This window comes from Erithacus rubecula (genome assembly GCF_903797595.1).
Source record: "Erithacus rubecula genome assembly, chromosome: 6".
NCBI lineage: Eukaryota > Metazoa > Chordata > Aves > Passeriformes > Muscicapidae > Erithacus > Erithacus rubecula.
In genome coordinates this window covers 50,756,198-50,779,683 of record NC_136688.1, presented here as the reverse complement: position 1 = coordinate 50,779,683, position 23,486 = coordinate 50,756,198, and the positions used below count along the sequence as shown (strand labels likewise).

General features: G+C 36.6%; 1 protein-coding gene across 6 annotated transcripts in view; it reads left to right on the top strand.

Moving 5' to 3' along the window:
* Positions 1–23,486, top strand: part of CDC42BPB (CDC42 binding protein kinase beta) — an 88,289-nt gene that overhangs the window by 44,235 nt on the left and 20,568 nt on the right. For all 6 annotated transcript variants that reach the window (XR_013774625.1, XM_079308871.1, XM_079308868.1 and 3 more), the window contains exons 4-21: positions 48–143; positions 4,285–4,433; positions 6,389–6,482; positions 7,806–8,006; positions 8,858–9,106; positions 10,053–10,132; positions 11,094–11,260; positions 11,342–11,461; positions 13,276–13,409; positions 15,085–15,327; positions 16,858–16,968; positions 17,437–17,681; positions 17,864–17,969; positions 18,473–18,597; positions 19,343–19,448; positions 21,067–21,215; positions 21,807–21,901; positions 21,990–22,069. Coding sequence is in view for 5 of the 6 variants with exons in the window: in XM_079308871.1 (XP_079164997.1) it covers positions 48–143; positions 4,285–4,433; positions 6,389–6,482; positions 7,806–8,006; positions 8,858–9,106; positions 10,053–10,132; positions 11,094–11,260; positions 11,342–11,461; positions 13,276–13,409; positions 15,085–15,327; positions 16,858–16,968; positions 17,437–17,681; positions 17,864–17,969; positions 18,473–18,597; positions 19,343–19,448; positions 21,067–21,215; positions 21,807–21,901; positions 21,990–22,069 (2,550 nt within the window). In the remaining variant the exon portion in view is untranslated. The remainder of the gene's footprint in view (positions 1–47; positions 144–4,284; positions 4,434–6,388; positions 6,483–7,805; positions 8,007–8,857; positions 9,107–10,052; positions 10,133–11,093; positions 11,261–11,341; positions 11,462–13,275; positions 13,410–15,084; positions 15,328–16,857; positions 16,969–17,436; positions 17,682–17,863; positions 17,970–18,472; positions 18,598–19,342; positions 19,449–21,066; positions 21,216–21,806; positions 21,902–21,989; positions 22,070–23,486) is intronic.

Here is a 23,486-nt window from a genome sequence, read left to right as displayed (position 1 = left end):
CACTTGTTGATGCTGACAATGGCTTTTCTCCCCCTCTCTTCCTTTAGACAGCTTGCTTCCGAGAGGAGAGAAATGTCTTGGTGAATGGAGATTGTCAGTGGATTACTACATTGCACTATGCCTTTCAAGATGAGAACTATTTGGTATGTTTGATTCATCAGTAAATAAAAGCATTGGGATGTGAAAGAACTTTATTTTTGGTATATTTTTAAAATATTTGTGCATTAAATCAGTCCACCTCATGCCTCACAGCGGTGTTTCAACATTCTTGTTTTCTCCTTGAAGCAAAACTTCAAAGGGAATGACTGTAACTCCCAGAGAGTGAGAAAGTTGTGTAGGGCTGTAGTATATAGAGATTTAGTTAAGCATCTTAAATTAACTAATCTTCCCTTGCATAAAAAATACCATGTTAAAATTTAGTATTTTGGATAAGGTTGCAGTTAAGTAATTTGAGATGTGTTAACTGTGTGAAAGTAAAAAATATTTCATTTTAAACTTTCCTAATGTCTTTTAAAGCAAGAATTTGTTTTAAATAGGCAAAAGTAAAAGTTTGGTATTTTAAAATCCTTAGGGCAAAAAGAGCCTATTTCTTAAAAGTGTTTTTATAAAGTATGTTTTTAAATCAGCAGATTGGTCACCTCAATAATTTGAGAGACTTTAGTAAACATTTATAAAGAAAATTTGTATTCCTATGGCATTTCTTTGTGATTGTTTACTACAACTGTGACATACAAGCCCTGTTTGCTTCAGTCACAGAATATGGCAGAGTACTGGTTAGGAGCAAAGTCAGTAAAACCCCAATATTCTGCAATACACTGAACCATACAGCTTCCCTGTGGCTGCTTCAGGCTGGTTTGCAAACCTTCAGTTTCTGTAGCATCTGACATAGCTGTAGTGTGAAAGTTTTCACCTTCTTAACACTTTTTTTGCATGGTAGCAAGTAAAGAATATAAATAAGAAAGAATGTATTAATAAAAGGCTGCCAAAGAGTTCAAGAGCTAAGTAAGAGTTAGTAAATACTCAAACATGTCCACAGATGCTGAGACAAAACATGTTACTTTGTCATGTACATACATACAAGCACATAGTAGGAAAATAAGTAGTCACATCTTAGGCCCTCATGCACAGGCTATTTCCATGGAATGGTTTGTGATAGGTCCAGATTTTCAATCTCTCACAATTTATTTATCTCTGGGACTGTCTCATGATTTCAAAACACTTGTAGTTTCAAATTCCCACAGAACCAACCTTCAGACTTGCATAAAATGCATCCTCTTCTTTATTTTCAAGTAGCTTGTAAGCATGGAACTACCTAAGGAAAAATTGTTAGCTGTGTGAGATAAAAAGCAATAGCAAAGACAGCACAGAGGGGGAGTCTTTTCCCAAAGTTCCCAAAGGTGTTTAGATATTGAAGTTTCACCTGACAGCAGAATGCAGACATCTAATTTAAGATCCAGTATCTAAGAAGGTAACAGTCCTGCCTGCAGCCAAAGTCAGCAGATTCACAGCTTGCCTGAGGTCTGCTTCTGCATGTGCTGAGATGCTGCCTTCCAATGTGGTGTGTTACTCAGAATCCATCTCCTGTGAATGTCTGGTGCTCACAGATGGAGTGGATCCACATCTCAGTCACCATTGTAAATGATGCATGAAGAAAAGGTGAAACACATCAAGTAATCAGTGCATCCAAAAACCTGGACAGAAGGTTCTTTTCTGTACCATTAGTACTTGTCCAGGGGCTAGGAGATCTCTGTTCAATTCTCTTTGGAGCTTGAAGAAGTTTATAGCTACATTTCTCCTCATCCTGGAGAGTGCTGCCTTGTTAGAGAGCCTGGGCAGATTTATTTTTAGCTGTGCTGTTCATCCATGGTTCATGTAGAATGGAATACAAATCTGAGAGCAAAACAAGAACAGACAATGGAGTTTGGTTTTCCAGCCTGAAATCTGTAGGTTCCAGTATTTCCTCCCAATGATGTTTGTGCATTGTATCTAGTGATTCATAAATGCAAAACCATGCAAGCTAACCCTGAGCAGAGGGAGAGCCTTGTGTCTTCCCCCACCTAGTGATCTGTCTTCTTTGGCTGTATGATAAAGGGTTCAGAACAAAACAAAGGAAAAGTAAGATGCTAATGTAAAAAAGTAGTAGCTGCCTTTGGAGAGTCTAAAAGTACTTTGGGTTTTATTCCCTCCCTTTACTATTAACAGAGCATTTCATAATGCCAAACTTCCATTTAAACAAGAAATACAAAATTCTGTGAAATATATATGTTCTGGAGTTCATTTTCTGGTTCTGCTCATGTAGTTTTAAGCCTTTCAAGTAAATGCACCATTCATTACTGTTTTCTAAACAGCCATTTCTTAAATGACTTTACATGGAAATGCTGCATAACTTTTTTCTGGTTCTTAAAACTTTTGTAAGAGTCAGCTTATAAATACTCAAGATGGGTTAAATAAACTTTTGGTGATTTAGCTGATGATTTAGGTGAAGTGTGACTGCTGTGAGCCTCTCAAAGGCTTCTGGATACTCATGAGAGTGTTTTGATACCCTTTTTTTATTTGATTTCTAACTACTCTTACCATTTGATGTAGGCATTGCCCTGGAAGAAATGCACTCTACCATATTTCACCATCAGAATAGCTTTTATTTTAACTCCATAAGAAGGGAGAAGCACCTCCTGGCAAGCAGATAATTTTGAATTGAAAGATTAATGAGATCTCATAAAAGAGATCTCACCATCTTTCTATGATCCAAGTGCTTTCCTTCATGGGTCACCTGAGTTCTTGTTGAGTTATAAATGCTTTGGGAGCTGATGAAAGTGCATTACTTTGTCTCTGACAGGGAAGATATTTCACTTTCTATGGAGGTTTCTATAAAGTGTCTTTGCCTTGAATTTGAGAGAAAATACTTGAAGATAGTATCCCTCTTAGAAGAATGGTTTCTGTCTGTAGCATTTTGGTTTCAAACCTAAGTGTTGCATTTATACAGTGTTTCAGTACATGTTTAAAGTTCCTTGGAGAAATACCCACAAATTGATTTCAACATAAATTACGCAATTTGCCTATCAGATTAAGCTGTAATTTGAATAAAATAGAGAAAAATACCAAAATTTGTGGGTTTTGGAGTCTCTTTTAATCCATAAAGATAGTGAGGAAATGGCTAGTATTGCACTTTATGTTCTTTGAATTTCTATCTTATTTAATTTGCTTCCCTCATGGAAGATGAATCCATGGTAGGGGCAGTGGATTCTAGGTTGCTTTACTTTGAGGAGAAAAATAAGATGATGGCTTTGGAAACTTAATTCTAGAATAAGCAAAGTTGCTCCTAAAACTGCAAATCATCTTGGGAAACATGGAATAAAATGGCTTGAGAGTGGTAGTACTAGATGAAGTCATTATATTTGAAGTGATGGTCTGGATTTAGGTGGATATTGCTAGGAAATACCTGAAACATAATCCTTGTTTTGTAATCTGAGAAACAAATGGCATGAAGAGTCCTTTTCTTTCATGTGACCCTGTCAGTATTGGTCCTTTCCATGGATAGGGTGGTGCCTGATTGCCTAGGAGGCTGTTTACTTTTTCACTGAAATATATTTAAAAGAACATTAATCTTTGACTTTAAAATTTCCCACTTTAGTGTCTCTGGCTTGACAGTGCTTTTGGTTTGTCAGGAGCATCCATGTATAGTGTAGTAGTGTAATGTGTAGTGTCATCAAACTCCTGCCAGCTGTGTTATGTATCCACGATGTGGAATGTGCCAAGATGAGTATTTGAATATGTTGATATGGTAAGTGCCACTTCAGAAACAATGAGTAGTATTGAAATGGTATAAAAACTAGAAGTAATAATGAGATTTTAGACTAAGCTGCATCAAATACTGATTTTAACTATACTTTTTTTTTCTTTCATCATCCTCTGGAAATTTCCAGATTAAGAGTCAATAACATACATTAATTTTGGGGATATTAGATAATTTTCTTTGTGATACTAGAAGAAGGCAGAAGTAAACTTGTCCTGATTTGCATCTTTGTTGTTGCCATATTTTGTTTGAGTTTTTTTTTTTATCATTGGAAATAAATGCTGATGTGCCATTCTTACTGTGATTATTAAAGGAATATGATACCTTTTTATACTAAGTAAGTAAATTAAAGTAAAACAGAAGACCACCAGTTTTGATTACTTTCTATGGGCACAGAAAAAAGGTATTTTTCAGGGTTTAACTGATGAACTTTCTTCTTTTACTTGACAGCTGCTTCTCAGTATTTGATTGCTTTATTTCTCCATTTTCAGTATCTAGTGATGGACTACTATGTTGGTGGTGACTTGCTGACACTTCTCAGTAAATTTGAAGACAAGCTTCCTGAAGATATGGCTAGGTTCTACATTGGTGAAATGGTGCTTGCTATACATTCCATACATGAGCTGCATTATGTGCACAGGTAAAATACCTTCTCGTTTGGCAGAATATACATGTACAGTTGTATGAAATTAATCCTAAATTTATTCCTATGTATACAAATGCACACAGTAGCCAAAGGCAAACTACTATAGATACATGCTTACTTCATGCTGTATAATAACTGCATAAGCTACTTTATTTTAAATACCAAGTTTTGATGGATTGATATCAGAAGCAGTGACATTTCTCTCACTAACCTTTTAAAATCTGTTCTATTTTTAATCAGGGCTCTTGACTTACTCTCAATTCATTTAATAAATATTTATCTGTCTTTGTCCAAGCAACCTAGAAGTTTGAAGTGGTTTGGAATGGTTTGAACTTTACAGAGGTGTTTAGACATTCTGCAAAATGTATGCACAGTAAACCCATGATAACATCAGTGCATCTAGTCCCCTGCATTCTTGAGCAGGTTTTGTAATCAGTGGGCATGTGCTGGTCTAATTGTTTTTGCACACAAGATGTGTATTCCGAATCAGTGGCTACCATCAAGTAAATTTAGGTTGTGGTTGGTAGTAGCTGTACAGTTAAAGTTTAAAAAGCATAGGAATTCTCAGCCATAATGTTTTGAACTCTTCTGTTTGCACTTTGATTGCTGTTTTAAAATTTAAAAGATACGTTGAAAATTTGAAAAGATACTCTCTAAAACTCCCGTGAATAAACTTGGACAAAATATGGGGGTTTAAAAATGTTACAGCCTTAGGGAAATTCACCACAGGCACCATTGCACCAATTTCCAAGGAAGGTGGGCTGACTTACTGAGCAGCTACATCTTTTCTTAGGGCTGAATGAAGGTCTGTTGTGGCAATAGGAGTGTGTGGCTCTGTGGCCAAAACACGTGCTTTGGACAGGACATGTGCCAATGCCCAAGAAATTACTGCTTGGCAGCTGGAATGGATGAGGAGGAAGCATAATTGCTCTGGAGAGGGTTTCAAGGACCCTTTAAGGACTTCTATGACCTGTTAGCTGTAGTTAGGAGACAGTGGAGCTCAGAGAGGAGGCATTAAGCCTTTCTGAACAGCAGTACTGGTCCCTGAGGCAAGGGAGAGCTGCATGCCAAGCTGAGATTGGCTCAAGCTGCAAGTGCCACTGTGAGCAGTGTTCTTTAAAAAACAAACAAGTAAATTAGTGTATAGTTGTATATTAGTTTTCATAGTCCCCTGCAACTACTGAGTTTGACTTGTGGTTGTGGAACATTGACAATATCTGGAACTGAACTGTATGGAATAAGTTTAACAATGTAGAATTACTAATTAATTTATTGGGGAAGCACAGTGATGTAGTCCAAATTTCTCAGCACATGTTTTTGTGTATTATCACAAGTAAATATGCATTTAAATTTATGTAGACAGACATAGATTAGCATTTATTATTTTGTATTAATACTGCTAATGAGCAGCAGTATTAGTGACATTTCAGTAATTAATTTCAGAGCATTAGCGCTTGGCAAAAAAGGTTAATTTAAGTTTGTGTTGGAAAAATGTATCAAGTTGGCAGGATTTTTACACATATGAGCACCCTTTGTTAAACATGTAATGTTTTTTCTCACAGATGTCAAGTGTGAAACTGAAATTTAGCACCTTAAAAATCAGCCATTGTCAGCTTCCACATCTATGTAGCAAGGTGTATTAGAGGACCTTATTTTCATTTATTCTTAGTAATTCTAGTTTCCTCCTCAAAGATTAAACTGGAGGTGTTGTACAGTTCTTAAGTTTTTCAACACATGTGGTTGCATTTGGAGCTTCACATTTGAAGAGAAATGCAGATTTTATGGTGCAACAAATCGGTTGGGTTTAAGGTTGGTCAGAAGAAGAGAGTCATAAGTAGTACCATAAACAGAGTTTACATCAGTGGGTAAAATTCTATGTTATTTTGATGCAAGATTAATCTTTACAAGATTGTGTGTTCAAATCTTTTCATTTCTATCTATTATAACAGGGACATAAAGCCTGATAATGTTCTTTTGGACATGAATGGCCACATACGACTGGCAGACTTTGGGTCCTGTCTGAAAATGAGTGAAGATGGCACAGTATGTATGAAGCAAAATTTATTTGGGTCACTGATAGTGGGATCTTCTAAGTGAGTTGCTGGTTTTAAAGAGATTAGAGACATCATCAGTGTACATCAAGGATGTGATAGATTGTGAACTTTCTGACACGCTAAAAATGAAGAGAACAGTATAACTCAACATACTTAAATGCATTTTTTAAATGTTTATCTCCTTGTTTTACAGGCTGCTAGCTTGTTAAGTTACCCTTTGCTCTATTTGTTTGGTTTTCACTTTTTCTTCTACTGACCATTTGAGTCAAAAGGGGAAGGGTGAGGACCTGCTACACCAGTTAGGCACCATCCCTGTAGGTACCAAAAAAACGTGTAGATGTGGCACCTGGGGACATGATTTAGGTGGACTCATCAGTGCTCAATTAACAGCTGGACATAATGATCTTAAAGGTCTTTTCCAACCTAAATGATTGTCTTCATTCTACAATTAATAAGCAGTTTGTTTTATATGCCTTTGACAAATGGAAAAACAACATGATGGTAATTGGCCATCTTGTGCAGCAGATTGATTTACCTCTGAAATTGCTGAAAAAAAGCTGAATTGCTTGTGACAGGTTTTGTTTGTTTTGCCTTGTTTAGGGCACTTCCAGGGGTTCCAGTCCTGCCAAAGTATGGCATGCAGCATCAGTTTTGGCACAAACTCATCTTGTTGATGTTCTCTAGTCATAAAATGCCTGTCACAGCTTTACCATAAAAATGCAAAATGAAAGAACCATTGGAATTGAGAACAAATTCCTAGAGATTGGTCTGCACTGTTGGTCAGGACTTCCCTACTGCTTGTGCACAGAATAATTTCTCCACTTTATTCCTGTAGTACATCCAGTTGCACATTAGGCAATAAACATTTGACTGATTTCTGACATCATAAATTTTACCCAGGAAATTTGTTCTGAGATCTTCAGATGTAACTGTAAAATTCAGGGGTAGGAGCTGATCTCCCTACTTACTCATTTTTCATTTCAGCTTCTGGGCAGCAAATTGCAGTTTTAAAGTATAAACAGACACAAAGGCAAAATATATTTTGTCTTTCTCCTTTCACAACATCTGTGATTATTTTAGGTTTCTACTGTGTTCAGAATAAAACTGATTTTATGTAGCAGTAGAATGGAACTTAACCTTTGCAGTCTTTGTTACTTAATATTTTCTTTGTTATGTTGCTGTGAATTTATGATGATCTCTTCCTTCCCCAGAATCATATCATCATGTCTCTGTTTGTCAGAAATACTAGTGTTTGAGTAAAAAAAAAAAAAAAAAGGAAACTTATGAGAATTATATTTGCCTTTTTTTTAAGGTACAGTCATCAGTAGCAGTGGGTACTCCTGACTACATCTCTCCTGAGATCTTGCAAGCAATGGAAGATGGAATGGGGAAATATGGGCCTGAGTGTGACTGGTGGTCACTGGGTGTCTGCATGTATGAAATGCTCTATGGTGAAACACCTTTCTATGCAGAGTCACTAGTGGAAACCTATGGGAAGATTATGAATCATGAAGTAAGAGCTGTATTAAATCTCTTGTGTTCTGAGATTTGTTAACTTATCACTTAGAGATAGTAAAGTGATGGTAGTTGTTTGCTTTTTCACAGTGTTTTAGATTGATATTGTTTAGGTTTGTTGGTTCAGGTTTTAGGAATGCTTACTTTCTCTGAACTGCAGAAATTTAATTCTTTGACAAATTGAAATATTTCTCTAAATGCTGATTTTCTGGTTGGAAAAATTAAGCAATCATCACGAAATAATATTTTCAGTCTTGAGTAATTTCAGTTGTTAGTGGTAATTCCAAATTTTAGCTCTTATGTTTGTTTATGATAATAGAAATATTTTCTGAATGTAGATTATATTTTGGTAAGAAAAATAGGTATGTGGCCTATATATTAGAAAAATACATTCTTAAATATTACAACATGAAGAATTGACTAATATAATGAGGTTTTAAGAGTTGAAATTAATTTAAACTTGAGGAGTACCTCTCCAGGTCAGTGGGCCTCTGACTAAGAGTACCAGTTTGTCTTTATTGTATGATCTTCAATATATTAGTGTGTAAAAATCCTAGTATGTCTTTTAAAAAAGTTTGGTTTTCCTTACAGAGTTACTGTAATCACAGATCAAACAGACCTGTTTTAAAGAAATTGAAATATGATTTCTTGTACTTGAAATCTAATTTTAGACAAAAAGTCTGTCACTGGCTGTATTGAATTGTGCTCTATCATTGCTCACTGTAACTAGTACACATATTCGACTATTCATTTTTATTGACGTGACTTAATGGGTTTTTTGAAACTACAGTTACAAGTTTTGGAATTAATTCCTTCTCTAAAAATGTCTCTGTTTGTTTTGTTTTCTAGGAACGATTTCAGTTTCCATCCCATGTTACGGATGTATCTGAAGAAGCAAAAGATCTTATTCAGCGACTTATCTGCAGCAGGGAGCGTAGACTGGGACAGAATGGAATAGAGGATTTTAAATCTCATGCATTTTTTGAAGGACTTAATTGGGATAACATCAGAAACCTAGAAGCACCTTACATTCCAGAAGTTAGCAGTCCTTCTGACACCTCGAACTTTGATGTAGATGATGATGTACTAAGAAATCCAGTGAGTCTTTGTTTTTAGATATTACTAATGGAAGTATGCATCCTTGATGTACTGTAAGGTGGTAGTGACAACTTACTTCAAAATAAAGAAAGAGATGAAAAATAAGTTGCTCCAAATGTGAAAAATTCAAGTTTTTCATCTCTTTGGCATTTTGTTTTATCAGAAATGATGAGCTGCTTTTTTAAGTGGTAACATTTGTGAGACTGCATTACTGTTACATGGTCAAAGTTAAAACATGTTTAGGTAGGGAAAAAAGCCCTTTAGTTGCCCTTTCAGTTTACATGGAGCTAATATTTGGATTTATGCCTTTTCAAAGGTGAAAAAAAAAAAATGTCTTTAGAAAAACATATGTATTCTCTGTGTAGCTTGCAAGCACAGCTGTCTAAGTGAAAGAACTCATCCTGTTTCTCCACTGACTTAAGAAGCAGGAGGTTGGTTCTTGGAGTATGCAACTGGTGTTGCACTCCTCCTTTCTGTTGTCTTGTAGTTTACAAATGGGTCAGGAGTAGAGAGCTTTTGTGGTAATTTGTTCACCAGCCTGTATTCCAAGGAATGAAGAGCTTTTGACATGTTTTTGATTACATGTCTGACAGTAACTAGAACACTAAGACTAACAGCACGTATTTTGGTGGCAGGTCCTTTTTAATTAGGAACTTGAAATTTTGTGTTTCCTTTTACTGGCTGCACAGTGCTTTGAACTTGTTGAAATGCTGCCCTTTCAAGTGCCAGTTCAAGAGGCTCCAAAATTCAAGTCTTTCTACTAAGCAGCCTAATCTGAAATAATGCTTGTCCAGGGGCAGTGGAGCATAACTGCCAATTGTCAGTTGGTGTATTAAGAAAAATCTTTCTATTAGCTGTCTCTCTTTTAGCTGTTGAGGCTCAATGAAATGCCTTTCACTCTGTATGGGTTCTCTCTTGGGTTTTCATGCACATTGTTTTCATGCAGGAAGTGGTGCCACCGAGTTCTCATACAGGCTTTTCTGGATTGCATTTACCATTCGTTGGGTTTACATACACAACTGACAGGTAAGCAAAGGATATGTTTTATAAAGGAAACTTGTTTCCCAAATGCAGCTAATTCCTGGGAAATCTCATTTTTATAAATGTATAGAAAAGTTGATGTCCATAGGTATACCTGTGGCCAAACTTTTATTCCTTGGTTTGATTTTTTTTTTCAAATGTCTGAACAGATTTTGATCCTGTTTGCCAAGATTAGGTGCTTTTGTATTTAATGTTTTATCTCTCTGAAATGAAAGAAGGTTAAGGGACTAGATGTGTAAATTGGAATTCATGCATTGAGAGGCTGAGAGCAAGTCTTGTCCATGCTGCACATCTGCCAGGAACTGTTCAGGATTATCTCATTGCTCCACTGTCCTGCTGATAGACCAAATTAACAGAGAGGGTTCTGAGTGTGGACAAACTGGCTCACTTTGCATATCTTTGACATGGCCTTCATCTGACTTCAGAGATCTCTCAAACATGCACTTGTCTCTGATCTTAGGGTACTCTGGCCTGTTTGTTACTCCATTATTTCTCTTTGCTGGGTTTGTTACCCCATGAACCTAAAACATGTGTGTCATCCTTTTCACATTGAGATCATGTGCCTTAACTTAAATCCATCTTTGCCAAGCTTTTAACTAAACTTTGGGACTGTACCTCAGCTGTCTCAGTGTAGGTACTCTTACCTGCTTCCATTTCTGCCAGGTACCTGTAACCTTTGGCATGGGAGAGTTAACATTTTCAATCATTTAGGCAGTTTGTGAAGTGAAGGTGTGTCTGCATCATTGAAATCCTGTGTGCAGGTATCTTAATTCTACAGCAGCATGCAGAGTAGCTAGGGAATAATAACTTTACCCTGAGAATTGTCTCTACAGTAACAATTCCTGCACTAATTGTACTTGTAAATTTAAGGTGCATAGTTGGTGGAATCCCAGCATATAGACTGTTGTATTTATTAAAATGTCCTAACTTATGTATTTCTTTTCAGCTCTTTATCTGATAGAGGCACTTTAAAGAGTGTGCTGCAGTCTGACACTGTAACCAAAGATACAGATGTACAGCGAGACTTAAAGAACACTTCACAAATAGAAGGCTATGAAAAGAAAATACGGAAATTAGAGCAAGAAAAGCAGGATTTGAACAGAAAACTTCAGGGTTAGTGGTTTATATTTGTTTGAATTCTTACTTGTGCTCACTGGAATATATTTTATTGAAAATTTCTTTTTGGATTTTAAGAATCTACACAGACAGTGCAGAACCTCCAAGGTCCAGTGTGTGTTACAGCAAATACAAGCCGTGATAAGGAGATTAAAAAATTAAATGAAGAAATTGAACGGTTGAAGAACAAATTAACAGGTAAGCCTCTGGCATGGTAATTATAGTAATGCAATTTATTTTGCAATAAGTAGAATTAAAGTTCTTGAGGAGTTTAAAAACCAGAGGGTTTAAAAAAGACTTGTTCAATATTAAGAGGCATTTCAGTTTTTTCTAGATGAGTGCTTAACTCATTCTTCCACCTGCTGGGCTTGATAGCACATACTAGCACGGGAAGTCCAGAGTGTGATGAATTGTGTGGATGGATTTAGTTAAATATTTTGTGTGTTTGTTTCCATAAAACTCTCAGGAGATACTGTTCTCTTACTCCATTTGGGGAAGAGTATTGTGTTGGAGATGTTTTACTTGAAGGCAGGTGTAAGAGACAGGAGGTAGAATTCTGGTTGCTCTTTTGTAACATAAAGGAGTAGATGGGGGGATGTGTAAGAGTAGTTCACATTTAAATATTTCTGAGCTTCTGCTCCCTTTGTGTTGCTTTGTTTGGTGATGCATTAATTAGGAAACACTGAGCATTGCTGAAAAACAAATACTGGCATCTGTCCTGAGGGAAGACTGACTCACCCATATCACTGAAAATCTGTTGCTTGACAATGCTATTAGTTTATTCATGCTAACCTCCTGTTAGTACCTAATTTTTAACTGGGAATCAGTGATAAATAAAGTGGTAGTTTCAAAAACTAATGACTTGGCTGAGAGTCCTATAGAGGCCTGTATACTGTGAGTTCAGATGCTGAGTAGCTGATGCTGATTTTTTAGAATATTTTTCCCCATTTAATTTGACAATATACCCATTTTGTTGGTGTATGCACTGCAAAAATCAGGTCCACTCTCCTACATAGATTATCCTTCCAAAAAAGCTATTCTTGTGTATTCTTAAATTAAGTTTGAATCACAATAATTAGATTAAGGTGCTACTTTTGCATTCAGATTTATCTAGAAATAAAGATGTATTCTTTCAGGTTTATCTAGGTCTTCAACCAGTGATGTTCTGTTAAATATAAACTCTAGAGTATGTTCTGATTTAAAAAGAAGTAGCATTGGTTCATGTAGGGTGGGAGGAAGTTTGTTCTGAAGTGAGGAAAGGAATAATACTTCAAGCATTACAGCAGTGCTTGGGATCCTGAATACTTAGATCCATTTGCCTGTTCTGCCACTGATATCAGTGGAATTTGAGTGAGACAATTATTCCCTGTGAAATTTCTTACTTATTTGTTTAATAGAAGTAGTAATTAAAACTGAATAGGAAGTGGCAGTTCATTTTCTTAGAATTGTTAAGAGTGAGCAGAATTATATAAGGTGACTATGTTGGGTTTTTTGCACTTAAAACCAATACTTTCATATCAAATTTGTTTATTTGTCTTTGAAAGTGAGGTGAGAACAAGCTGCCAGGATTATGAGCAGTCAGGTCTTCAGATTAGCTTGTGCAATTTCTTTCCCAAACTATTCATTAGTTCTTACCTAGAAAGTAAATAGTCCTTCCTCTTGCTGGATGCACTAATGACTGTTTCCTTTTTGTTGCATAATGAGAACTATTTAGGAAACACATTTGGAAATGGAACATTCCTAGTTTATTTTAATATTTTCTAGGGCTAGAGGTTATGTTCCTCAAAAACAAAATAAAGCTATTCCTAAGGCTTTTTCACTTACAGATCACAATCTTTGGGGCTGAGAAAGACGAAGTTATTGTGAGGTATCAATGTCCCAAAAACAGTCTAAAGTGGTGTGAATAGGAAAGAAGTTGATTTTCCAAAGTGATGCCAGTTTGCATGAGCAATATGGCTTGTTTTATTGGTGTTAATTTGGGACCAGTTACTTTAATATGTATCAATCTGCAGATATAAGCAAACTGGAAGCACAGCTTGCGGATGCAGTGGCTTTTCGACAAGAACATGAAGACTCCTTACACAAGTTGAAAGGACTAGAAAAGCAATGCAAAGTACTAAGGCAGGAGAAGGAGGACCTTCATAAGGTACTGATCCAAAGATAGATACTTTTTTAAATGGTCATGTAAAGTAGTTCTGGAACAGTTATGTTGTGATTGCAATTTTAGTGTTTTAAATGCTGCTTTTTAAAACTGTGCAGAGATGTCAGGGACCCTGTTCAGAGTACAGTAGCTTTCCAAAGTATCACACTTTATTTCTTGGAAGTTGATGGGCTTCTTGTTTCAAATGTGTTTTGCTGGATGAAACAAACACCTAAGGAATTGTTTTAATTAAGCTGTTTAATTATTCTTAACTGTTTCAGTTGAAGTCTGAGGGCAATCAAGAGATACTTCAGAGCCTTAGGATGACTTGTTAAGGGATCAGGAACAGAAGTATTGTTCTTCTTCATTCTTCCAGTGTCAGGGAATGATGAGGGAGGAAACAGACACAGCAGATACCTGGCTGGTATCCCTGGCAGAACTATGGGGTTTTTGACCATGGGTTAATTTACATGACACTGGGCCTTCTAGTCATATTTGGGGTACACCTGTCTATTTAGAGGAAAAGGATCTTTGCACAGAAGTTAGCAGGGCTCATTGAAAGAGCACATTCACTCTTTTATACCTAAAGGTTAATTATTGCTTAAGGCTGATTATGACTTTTATGTAATTACTGAGTTTATTTGCTGCTGTGTAAATTAGCACTTTGTGTGGTTCCTAAAATTTAGCAGTATTTCAGTTCTAAGTCAGCAACATATTTTGTGGTAAATAGGGAATTGCATATAGTACCTACCACTTTTGATAATAGTAAATAAAGCTACCTGTATTGGAATAACTAGTTTTGCTGAAGTCTAACAGCCATATTGTTCATGAGTATTCATATGGATCCAAAAGTAATCCATGGGCCAGAATTTCTGGGCTGTTTGTACACTAGAATTTGAGTCTTTCTCAGTCTGTTAACCCACCAGTAAGGGGTTATTTGGCAGAGTGTGAGTAGCAGAGGTGTGTCTGCTGCTTCTGTTCTGAACACACGCTTTTTGGGAATTTAATCTTCCTGCAGTGCTCCTTCTAAAGGCAGAAATTTTTAGAATTCCCTTGTACAGTATACATTTATTTTGTTGTGTTGTTCTATTCTTTTTCTTATTTTTTCCTCCCACTCTCAAATGATTTTATGTCAAATTTGTATTTTAATCCTGTTAATTTTTATTAACTACTTTCTGTAAAGGAAATAGATTTTATACTTTCAGCTAAAGTATTGAGAGCTTCACAGTTTGTTTTAAGGAATCTTGCTCAGTTTTCTGAAAATCTCACATTTGCTGCAGCTCCTCAGTGCTGGTACAGCATATTTGATGTGTCTCCTGAAATTGCTGTCTGCTAAAACATTCCTTTAAACAAGGTTACAAATGTGCAGATGCATGGTGGTGATCTAAAATCAAGTTGTGTAGAAGTGGGGTGGCCTTGTGTAGTCACATTTATAAAAAAGACATCTGGGGTACCAAAGGTCGCATTGGAGCTGCCACACTAGAAGCTGAATAATGACTGTCTTTTAATGTCACTGCAGCTGCTTAGCTAAACAATTGTGTAAATTAATATTTAGAAATCTTTTGTAGCTACATGAGGTGGTCAAAACAAGCACATGTAGGTCCAGTTTCTTTCGTCTTGGAAAGAATATATGAAGTTCAAATTACTCTTTTTAATCTTTTTTTTTTTTTTTTTTAACCAGCAACTTGTAGAAGCCTCAGAGAGATTAAAGATGCAATCCAAAGAGCTGAGGGATGCCCACCAGCAAAGGAAGCTGGCTGTGCAGGAGTTCTCTGAGCTCAGTGAGAGGATGGGAGACCTGCGCTCCCAGAAGCAGAAGCTGTCCCGGCAGCTCCGCGACAAGGAGGAGGAGCTGGAAGTGAGCGTGCAGAGGATCGATGCTCTGCGCCAGGACGCCCGTAAATCAGAGAAGATGAGAAAAGAGGTAGCTTGAATAGCTAGCACTTGTGTTCCAGTGCTTACCTTACTGCTTACCCAGTACCTCATGTGTTATTGGATTGAAAAGTTGGGAGTGTCTTCCGGGGATTTTTGTGGGGTTTTTTTATTGCGCTCAGACTGATTTGAATCTGTGGAAAATGTTCTTCCTGTATGCCCAGTTTATTAGTTCTGGTGTTTTGGTTCTTGTAGAGTCTTGCCTCATAGCTTGAAACATCTCAGTGTCTTCATGTGCTCTGAGGTTGGAGTATTTTGACTTCATTGTTTTTTTTAACTAAATGTTTCTCTTCAGCTGAAGATACAAAAGTAAATGTCGTCCTTCCTCTGTAGTTAAGCCATTGTAAGAGTATCTGTAATATCTTTAAGCAAGTTAATTTTTTATTAGTATTCTAGGCAATATATAGTTTTACATGAGATGAAGTGGATAGCCAGAAGAGGGCATAAGAAAAAAATTACTGTGGTTAATCTGGAGTGTTTTCATCACTGAAAAATCATCATGTTTTCTGTATTCTGTGGGTGAAGTGTAGAAGAGAAATTCAAGAGCTCTATTACTCTTAAGCATTGCTAGAAAACTTACAGCAAATTGAAAGGTAGTCAATGAAAATGTAGTTGATGAAGTTTCTAAGGCTTTTATCCATGAGCAAGATGTGAGAGTTAACTGGGAATTGATGAGCTGCTATTGCATCTCATCTCTAGAGCAGAGTGCAGCAGACATTCAAGTGTTGCTAATGCAGTTAAATACTTTCATGCAGAACTTTAAAAGTCTCCTGTCTTTGTTCTTAAAAATTCCTCTGTACTCCCTTTCAAAATAGCTGTATCAATCTTCTATTCAGAGCACAGTTTAGAGGTTCATTATCTTGTCCCACAGTTCTAAGTACAATCCTTTTAAAAGCAACTTTGCTAGTTTAATTTCTGAATACAGAAAAACAAATCTTACTCTTCCTGTCAGGGTTTGAAACTATTGCTTGAATTCCAGCAGTTGCCTTAGTTGCCACTAAATCTAAATTGTCTTTCTGATAAGCTTTCTGAAGTCAGTAAATGGGTGATCAAGCTGATTTTGTTCCATAATTGCAAAGTAAAAATATTCCGGGTTCATATTTAAATTGTTTTGCAGTAATTTGGTTCAAAGGTTGATATTTTTAAGCTGTCTTACTTAGATACTGAGGCATGGAGCTGACCTGTCCATGTGGGAGATTTTCTTCTTTCTCAGCTGCAGTGTCTTCCTAGTGCATTTCCTTCTCTTTGCTGTAATAGAAGCTGTGCAGTTGTCTGTGAATGGGCTTGATGTAGTTCACCTCAGTACAAAGAGTCAAAAAATAATAGTTCTCTGCATGTGACAGATGGATGCCTGAATCACTGAAGGCAAAACAATTATCATGACATTCTGAGATGATTGTTATAGTGGTGGAACTTAAAATAGAAATAACTAAAATTTCCTGCTAGGCCATATGGAGGAAAGAAAATTAATGATACAGATAGTGTTATCTTGTGTTGAAATGACCTAAATGACTTGTTACAGCTGGAAGCCCAACTTGAAGAAGTTGTAGCAGAAGCGTCAAAGGAACGCAAGCTCCGTGAGCACAGCGAGGTTTTCTCCAAACAACTGGAAAATGAACTGGAAGCTCTAAAGGTTACATGGTTTTTGACAAATATTTACTCATGGCCCAGAAGCTGCAATAGTTTGGCTTACTCAACTGTTGATAGCAGTGGGAGACTTAAAAACTACAACATTACTAGAAACCTGACCTAACCCATCCAGATTTATTTGCCTTTTTTTGCTTGAAAGCCTTTAATTGCTGGATAGTGATGTCTTGAAAATGCTCAGTTTATATCATTTCAAAGCAGCTACTAAACCAATGTGATACAAATCTGTTACTTCTGCAAGCATTTCAACCCCTCATTCAGGTCATGTAAGCAGAGCAGTCACTTATAATGCTTAATAATCCCTTTAAAAAGGACAGGCACCTTTTAAATCACTTGGTGCCCAAATAAATTTTTTTCCAAAGTGCCACCAATTGGACAAGTCTGACTTATAAGAATATTTGCAAAATATGAAGATCATAGCTTCTCCCTGATGGTTTATCCTCTTGTTCTGCAGTTAAAGCAGGGAGGCCGGGCAGCTGGTGCCACACTGGAACATCAGCAGGAACTTTCCAAAGTTAAGTCCGAGCTGGAAAAGAAAATCTTATTTTATGAAGAGGAGTTGGTCCGACGAGAAGCATCACATGTTTTGGAAGTAAAAAATGTGAAAAAGGAAGTGCATGATTCAGAGAGTCATCAGCTTGCACTCCAGAAAGAGATCATGATATTAAAGGATAAATTAGAGAAAACAAAGCGAGAGAGGTAAACTTTTGGTCATGCTTCCCTCACTGTGGATTTCTTTTTGTTGTGTGTATGTATTACATTGCATGAATGCCTGTGCAGGCTGGTATTTCACCCTAACTTTATTCCTTTTTGAAAATCCTAGTCTACAACTTCAGCAATGTGACAGTATAAGTGTTTCTATTTCTTGCCCTTCTCTTTAGGCACAGTGAAATGGAGGAAGCAGTAGGAACAATGAAGGAGAAATATGAACGGGAAAGATCTATGCTCTTGGAAGATAACAAAAAACTAACAACAGAAAATGAGAGGGTAATTATTTCAGGCCATTTAATTCTTACTTCATTAGTCTCTGATGTTGAAGTAGTCTACTCACTGATCAGAACAGGATCTGTGAATGTCAGGCACTACCTGAATTTTTAAAATGTCTTTTTTGCCATATAAATATTAGAGATTTGACTACATAGTAACTTCTACATCTTGGTACTCTGCTCTTTGGGGGATTGGTTCCCACAATTAAGAGGACACCACTCTCTGATTCTTCATGAAGGCTTCAAACAGAGGGAATCAATTGACCTGCGCTGCCTGCCCTCCTGGTGGCTTACAGTTAAACCTTATTCCTCTCTGACCTATACATTTGCTTTTTTGGTTTCCATTGTTTTAGATTATTTGTGTGAACAGATAGTTCCACAAAAAAGAAGCCCATCCGTATAGCCCAAGGTGGCCTTGTTTGTTCAGGTTCTGTAGATGTGTATATACATGTATAAAAAGTCTGAAACTGACCTGTCACAAGTGAAACTTCTCTCTTGTTTCAGCTCTGCTCCTTTGTGGACAAACTAACAGCACAGAACAGACAGCTGGAAGATGAGCTCCAAGATCTAGCAGCAAAGAAGGAATCTGTTGCTCACTGGGAAGCTCAGATTGCAGAAATCATTCAATGGTATGTCTTGATTAGAGATCCAGATATGGCACTTTCAACTTCCAAAAAACTGATTGGCTTTTTTTTTTTTTTTTTTTTGCAACCTATAGCTAGGCCTTCTCTGTGTCTGAGATCAGCAAAAGCATGGTACTCCTGAATGTTTTGTTAAAATTGCCAGATGCCAATGAAGCAAGTACAAAGCAGAGTCCTGGTGTCAATTTTCTTCAGTCTCTAAAGTGATTGTTGAATCATCCAATTTGAAATATTTTGGTAAATTCATTCAGGAAGTTGGTCATTATTTAAAAGGTCAACATTAACATATAGAACTTCACTAGCTGTACTAGACAAGCACTTAGTACTTCCACTCTTCTCCTCGATATAATTAACTGTTTTTGCAAGCTGTGTGCAAGAATTTCAGCATGCAAAACAAAAAGGACTCCAAGGTAGCCCTTATAAAAATTGAGCAAGTGATATGCAGATCATTTTCATGTAACAGAGAATCTCTGCAGAATTCTTGCTAATGGAAAAAAGGAAGTTTCAGTTTCCCTAGCAACTGCCACAATCAAGAAAATCAGATAAAAGAAAAATCTAAAGAGGCAATCTGAGATGTATTCAGTTTTCTATTGCTGGGAGAGTTTTGCCTGCTCTGTTCACTCCTGTTATGACCCTAAACCCAGTGCAGACACTCTGATAATTTGGTGGTACAGTATTTGGTGCTGTGAGCCATAAAACTGTTAAGTTACAGGTTTTTGTAATTGTCCAACAGGGTAAGTGATGAGAAGGATGCTCGTGGCTATCTCCAAGCATTGGCTTCCAAGATGACAGAAGAACTAGAATCATTGAGAAGTTCCAGTCTGGGGTCACGAACACTGGTAAGGAAATGGGAAACATTCAGGATGTTCTGGGCATGTCTGAGAAGCTGTATTTCTGTACCTAAAAAGAATTAATCTGCTGCTTTGCTTTATAGCTTTTAGCTACTGCTAGCAAATCCAGCTAAGTAATCTGATCAGAATTTGATCATTACAGTTGGGGGGCAGTTGTTTTATACTAACATCTGCCATCACAGATATCAAACACCACAGAGGAGAGAAAAAATAGTGATTTAAACCATCAAAGGGGAGTACAGAAATATACCTTATGATGTTATGTGCAATTGAATAATTGCTGTTACACTGAGACAACAAAGTAAGTTTTCTTCTGTGAAAAAATGCTATCTGGCTTATACCAGTACAAACTAGTGACATACAGAGCATGTGGCTTTATTTGCATGCAGAACAATGAGACCTTTGTACCATCATTTTCCCATACAGTAGTAACGGGAATTCCCCAAAATTTAATAGAAGAGCTCTCATAAAGGAGTATGGTTTCAAAGAGAAAAACACTTACATAAAGAAAGGAAGAGCCATTTGCAGCTTGGCATGGGAGCCCACATCCCTACTAATGCCAGTCACCAGTTGCCATCCAGAATCCATCTGCTGCTGATTTATGCACATGGGAAGTTACTCACCCCTTCCAAACCTATGAATATGAGAGAATAGGAAAAAGTTTTATTTCTGTGAGCTGGCATTTGTCTGCATCATCAGGAGACAATTATAATATTGAGAGGTTTAATGGGAAGAAAGATTGGATCAAATGCAGTTTGCATTTTTATCTTAGCTACTGCCAGAATAAAGAACTCTGTCTGTTCTTTATATTATAACTGGTTTTGTAACTTCTACAGAACCTGCTCTGAGGCAGTTACTTCTCAACATAAAAAGTGCTTTTCAGTTTTCATGACTCTTATTTGCAAGTTCATCTATGACTAGAGAGGTGTTCATTAGGGAATATCAGAAATGTAATCCACATGAAAAATGCCTGGAAAAGCTGCATATTAACTTTTGAGGTAGTAGGGAGGAATTGCATGGTGTATAATGAAGTATAGCAAATGCTATGTGTATGTAGCATATGTTATATGTATAGCAGTATACATATAGTGTGTGCTGCTTAGCAAGCATAAGACTTGCTTAGGGAAACATTCCAGGTATCTTGGGCATCTCAAGACCCAGATTCTTTCTTCCTTTTTTCTTCTCATGGTTTTGCTACTATTGGTATGTTTTGTGTTAGTATGTTCTACATTAAATGTTGATGTTTGCCTCATCTTTGAAAGTCTGTTATATCACTGTGCAAATTTTGCACTCAGTTCTAGACTGGACAGTGAAAACTAGTAATTTCCAGTGGGTTATGTCTGTTTGACTTCCATGCTCAGTGATTCAGCATTTTGGTTTACAGCATATGGTGTTAATGGTGTAACCAATATTAAAATTGCTCGTTAACATCATTTTTGTGTAATGAAAACTGACTATTGACTAATTTTCATGCAGCAGGTGTGCTGTCCATAGCTGATTAAAAGAGCATTCTCTGTACCTGTGTGAAAGCTAATTTATGTCTTTGGACAAGAACAGAAATATCCTTAGACAGTTGATAGTAACATTTAGTAACTTGCTGCAACAGGATCCACTTTGGAAAGTGCGGCGCAGTCAGAAGTTGGATATGTCAGCAAGGCTGGAATTGCAGTCAGCCCTTGATGCAGAAATTCGTGCCAAACAACTAGTTCAAGAGGAGCTACGGAAAGTTAAAGATGCAAACATATCTTTTGAAAGGTAATGAGGCTTTTGCTTCTGTTTGGGGATTAATGTGCTGATCTAAGCTGTGGATTAGAATAGCAGCAACTTTCTTAAATGACCCCTTGTGCCTGGGATACTGGACTCTGTCAGAAGGATCCCATTCTACAGACTACACATTTCTTACATAGTCAAATGAGAACTGTAAAAATTTCTTCAAATAAACACTTCACTGAGAAAAAAAAGGTGTAAGACCAAATTCAAAGCAAATTCACTACCATGTCTTTGTCTAACTGGAGAGTTAGATATGTTCTTGGGAATTAAAAGTCTAAGTACTATTAGAAAAATTTTGTTTGGCGGATACCTGCAGTGATAGCAGAAGTCTTAAGTACAGTTTTAAATATCTAGTCAAGAAAGGAAGTGTCTGTTCAGGGGAAAAATAAAATTAATCATCCTTAAAAAAAAAAAATGCCCCTCCAAAAAACCCAAAATAACCCCCAAAAACACAAACAAACAAAAAGGCTTTTTCTGAAAGTCTGAGATGTAGGACCAGAAATTAACAACCTTGTGTACTGGCATTCCTGCCTTTAATTTCAGATTGCATTTTGACTATATTTTTTTTTACTTTAGTAAATTAAAGGAATCAGAAGCAAAAAACAGGGAACTGTCAGAAGAGATAGAAGGTTTGAAGAAAAAATTGGAAGAAAAATACAGAACAGATTCAGGTAATTAAATTTACCGTGTTCTGAACAGAGTTCTAGCTCAACCTGTGATGTTGTCTTTTATCTAAGCCTGTTCTGCTTTTGGTTTTAGGTCTCAAACTTCCAGACTTTCAAGATTCCATTTTTGACTATTTCAACACCTCTCCTCTTGCACGTGATTTGACTTTCAGAGTGAGTTATTGCATAAAATAACTACAAAAATGAGATAACCGAATTATATTTTTATTATTTGAAAGTATCTCTTAGGCACTGTACAGCAGATTAGTATCTTGCATATTAGCCAAATGAGGCACAGAATTTGATGCCCAGCAGTTGTCAGACTGCTTGGCATTTTGTAGAGAAGTTGGCACCTCTGGGAAATACTCTCAGAAGTTCACTTTAATTATTTCCCATTCTAGCTTCTTTGTTTAGCTTAATCTCAAACATTTGGGAAATGAAATATATGCAGGTTTTTTTGGAAATGCTGGCACACCCTGTTAAGAATAAGGAATTAAATGCTTTGCAGTTGGAAGATGGTGATTATTACAAGGTAAAGTGTTCACACAGTTCAAGGAGTGCTCAAACAGATACATAAAATTGTTGGCTCCTGATCTTAATGGAGTGGTTAGAGGAGAAGGAGCTGGGAAGAGAATCAGAGGACCCACAGATGTTAGTATAATAAGTTTATTGTGACACACCCTGTGATCCTGAGAAGACTAATCATACAAATCACAGCTCCAAGTAGGCGTTCCGCTTTAAATGATTTGTGCATTCCCTGAGGAAGCAGCTGTTAAATGCAACATTGAATCACATTTCCTTACTTCATGAACTCTTGATCCTTGAAGATTTTTCTGGGGTTTTTAAGATTTTGTTTTGCAAATCATAGACCAGACTTGAACTGAAACTAATAATCTGTTCATGCAGTGGAGTTTAAGGGGCTCAGGTTAAAACTTCATCAGTCTGGTTAGATTTTTTATCTGAGATGTGTACTCTCTCTTTTTTTTTCTTTTTTTTTAATTGTCACTGTTGCTCAAAACAAAAAAGCCTAAGAACAAGCTGTGGTATTTTCATACAGTTTATGTATTTGCTGTTCCCACTCACAAAATGTCTATGCTGCCTTTGTGTTGAAGTAGCAAGATATGTTGTATGGGTGACAAGGAGGGAAGAGAGAGAAGCATAAATTATGCTACTTTCTCAATACTAGCTTTTATCTGCTGACCTTGATATTTTAAAACATTGCTTTAAAAAGTTCCAGATAGGCATAAAACAGTAATATGTAAAATATCTAGCCCATAACTAAATAAGGTTCCATTCTATGGATCCTGAAATAAATACATATTCTTTAGAGAAATGCTGGTGGCATTTTCTGATGAATTACATTAAAATTGTTGATACTGTGTTTAATAACTTACATTAAGATTTTTTTTTCACATATACCCATGAAGATACTTAGTATCATCTGCTTTGGGGTTAATTTAGTTTGAATTGGTATCATTTGGCCATATAAAATATTTTATTTAGCTAGACAACTAATATTCTATCTGAAGTTTTCCTGTGGGTGATAAGCGATCATTTTTATCCCTCATATCTGTTACAACAAAGGATTCTG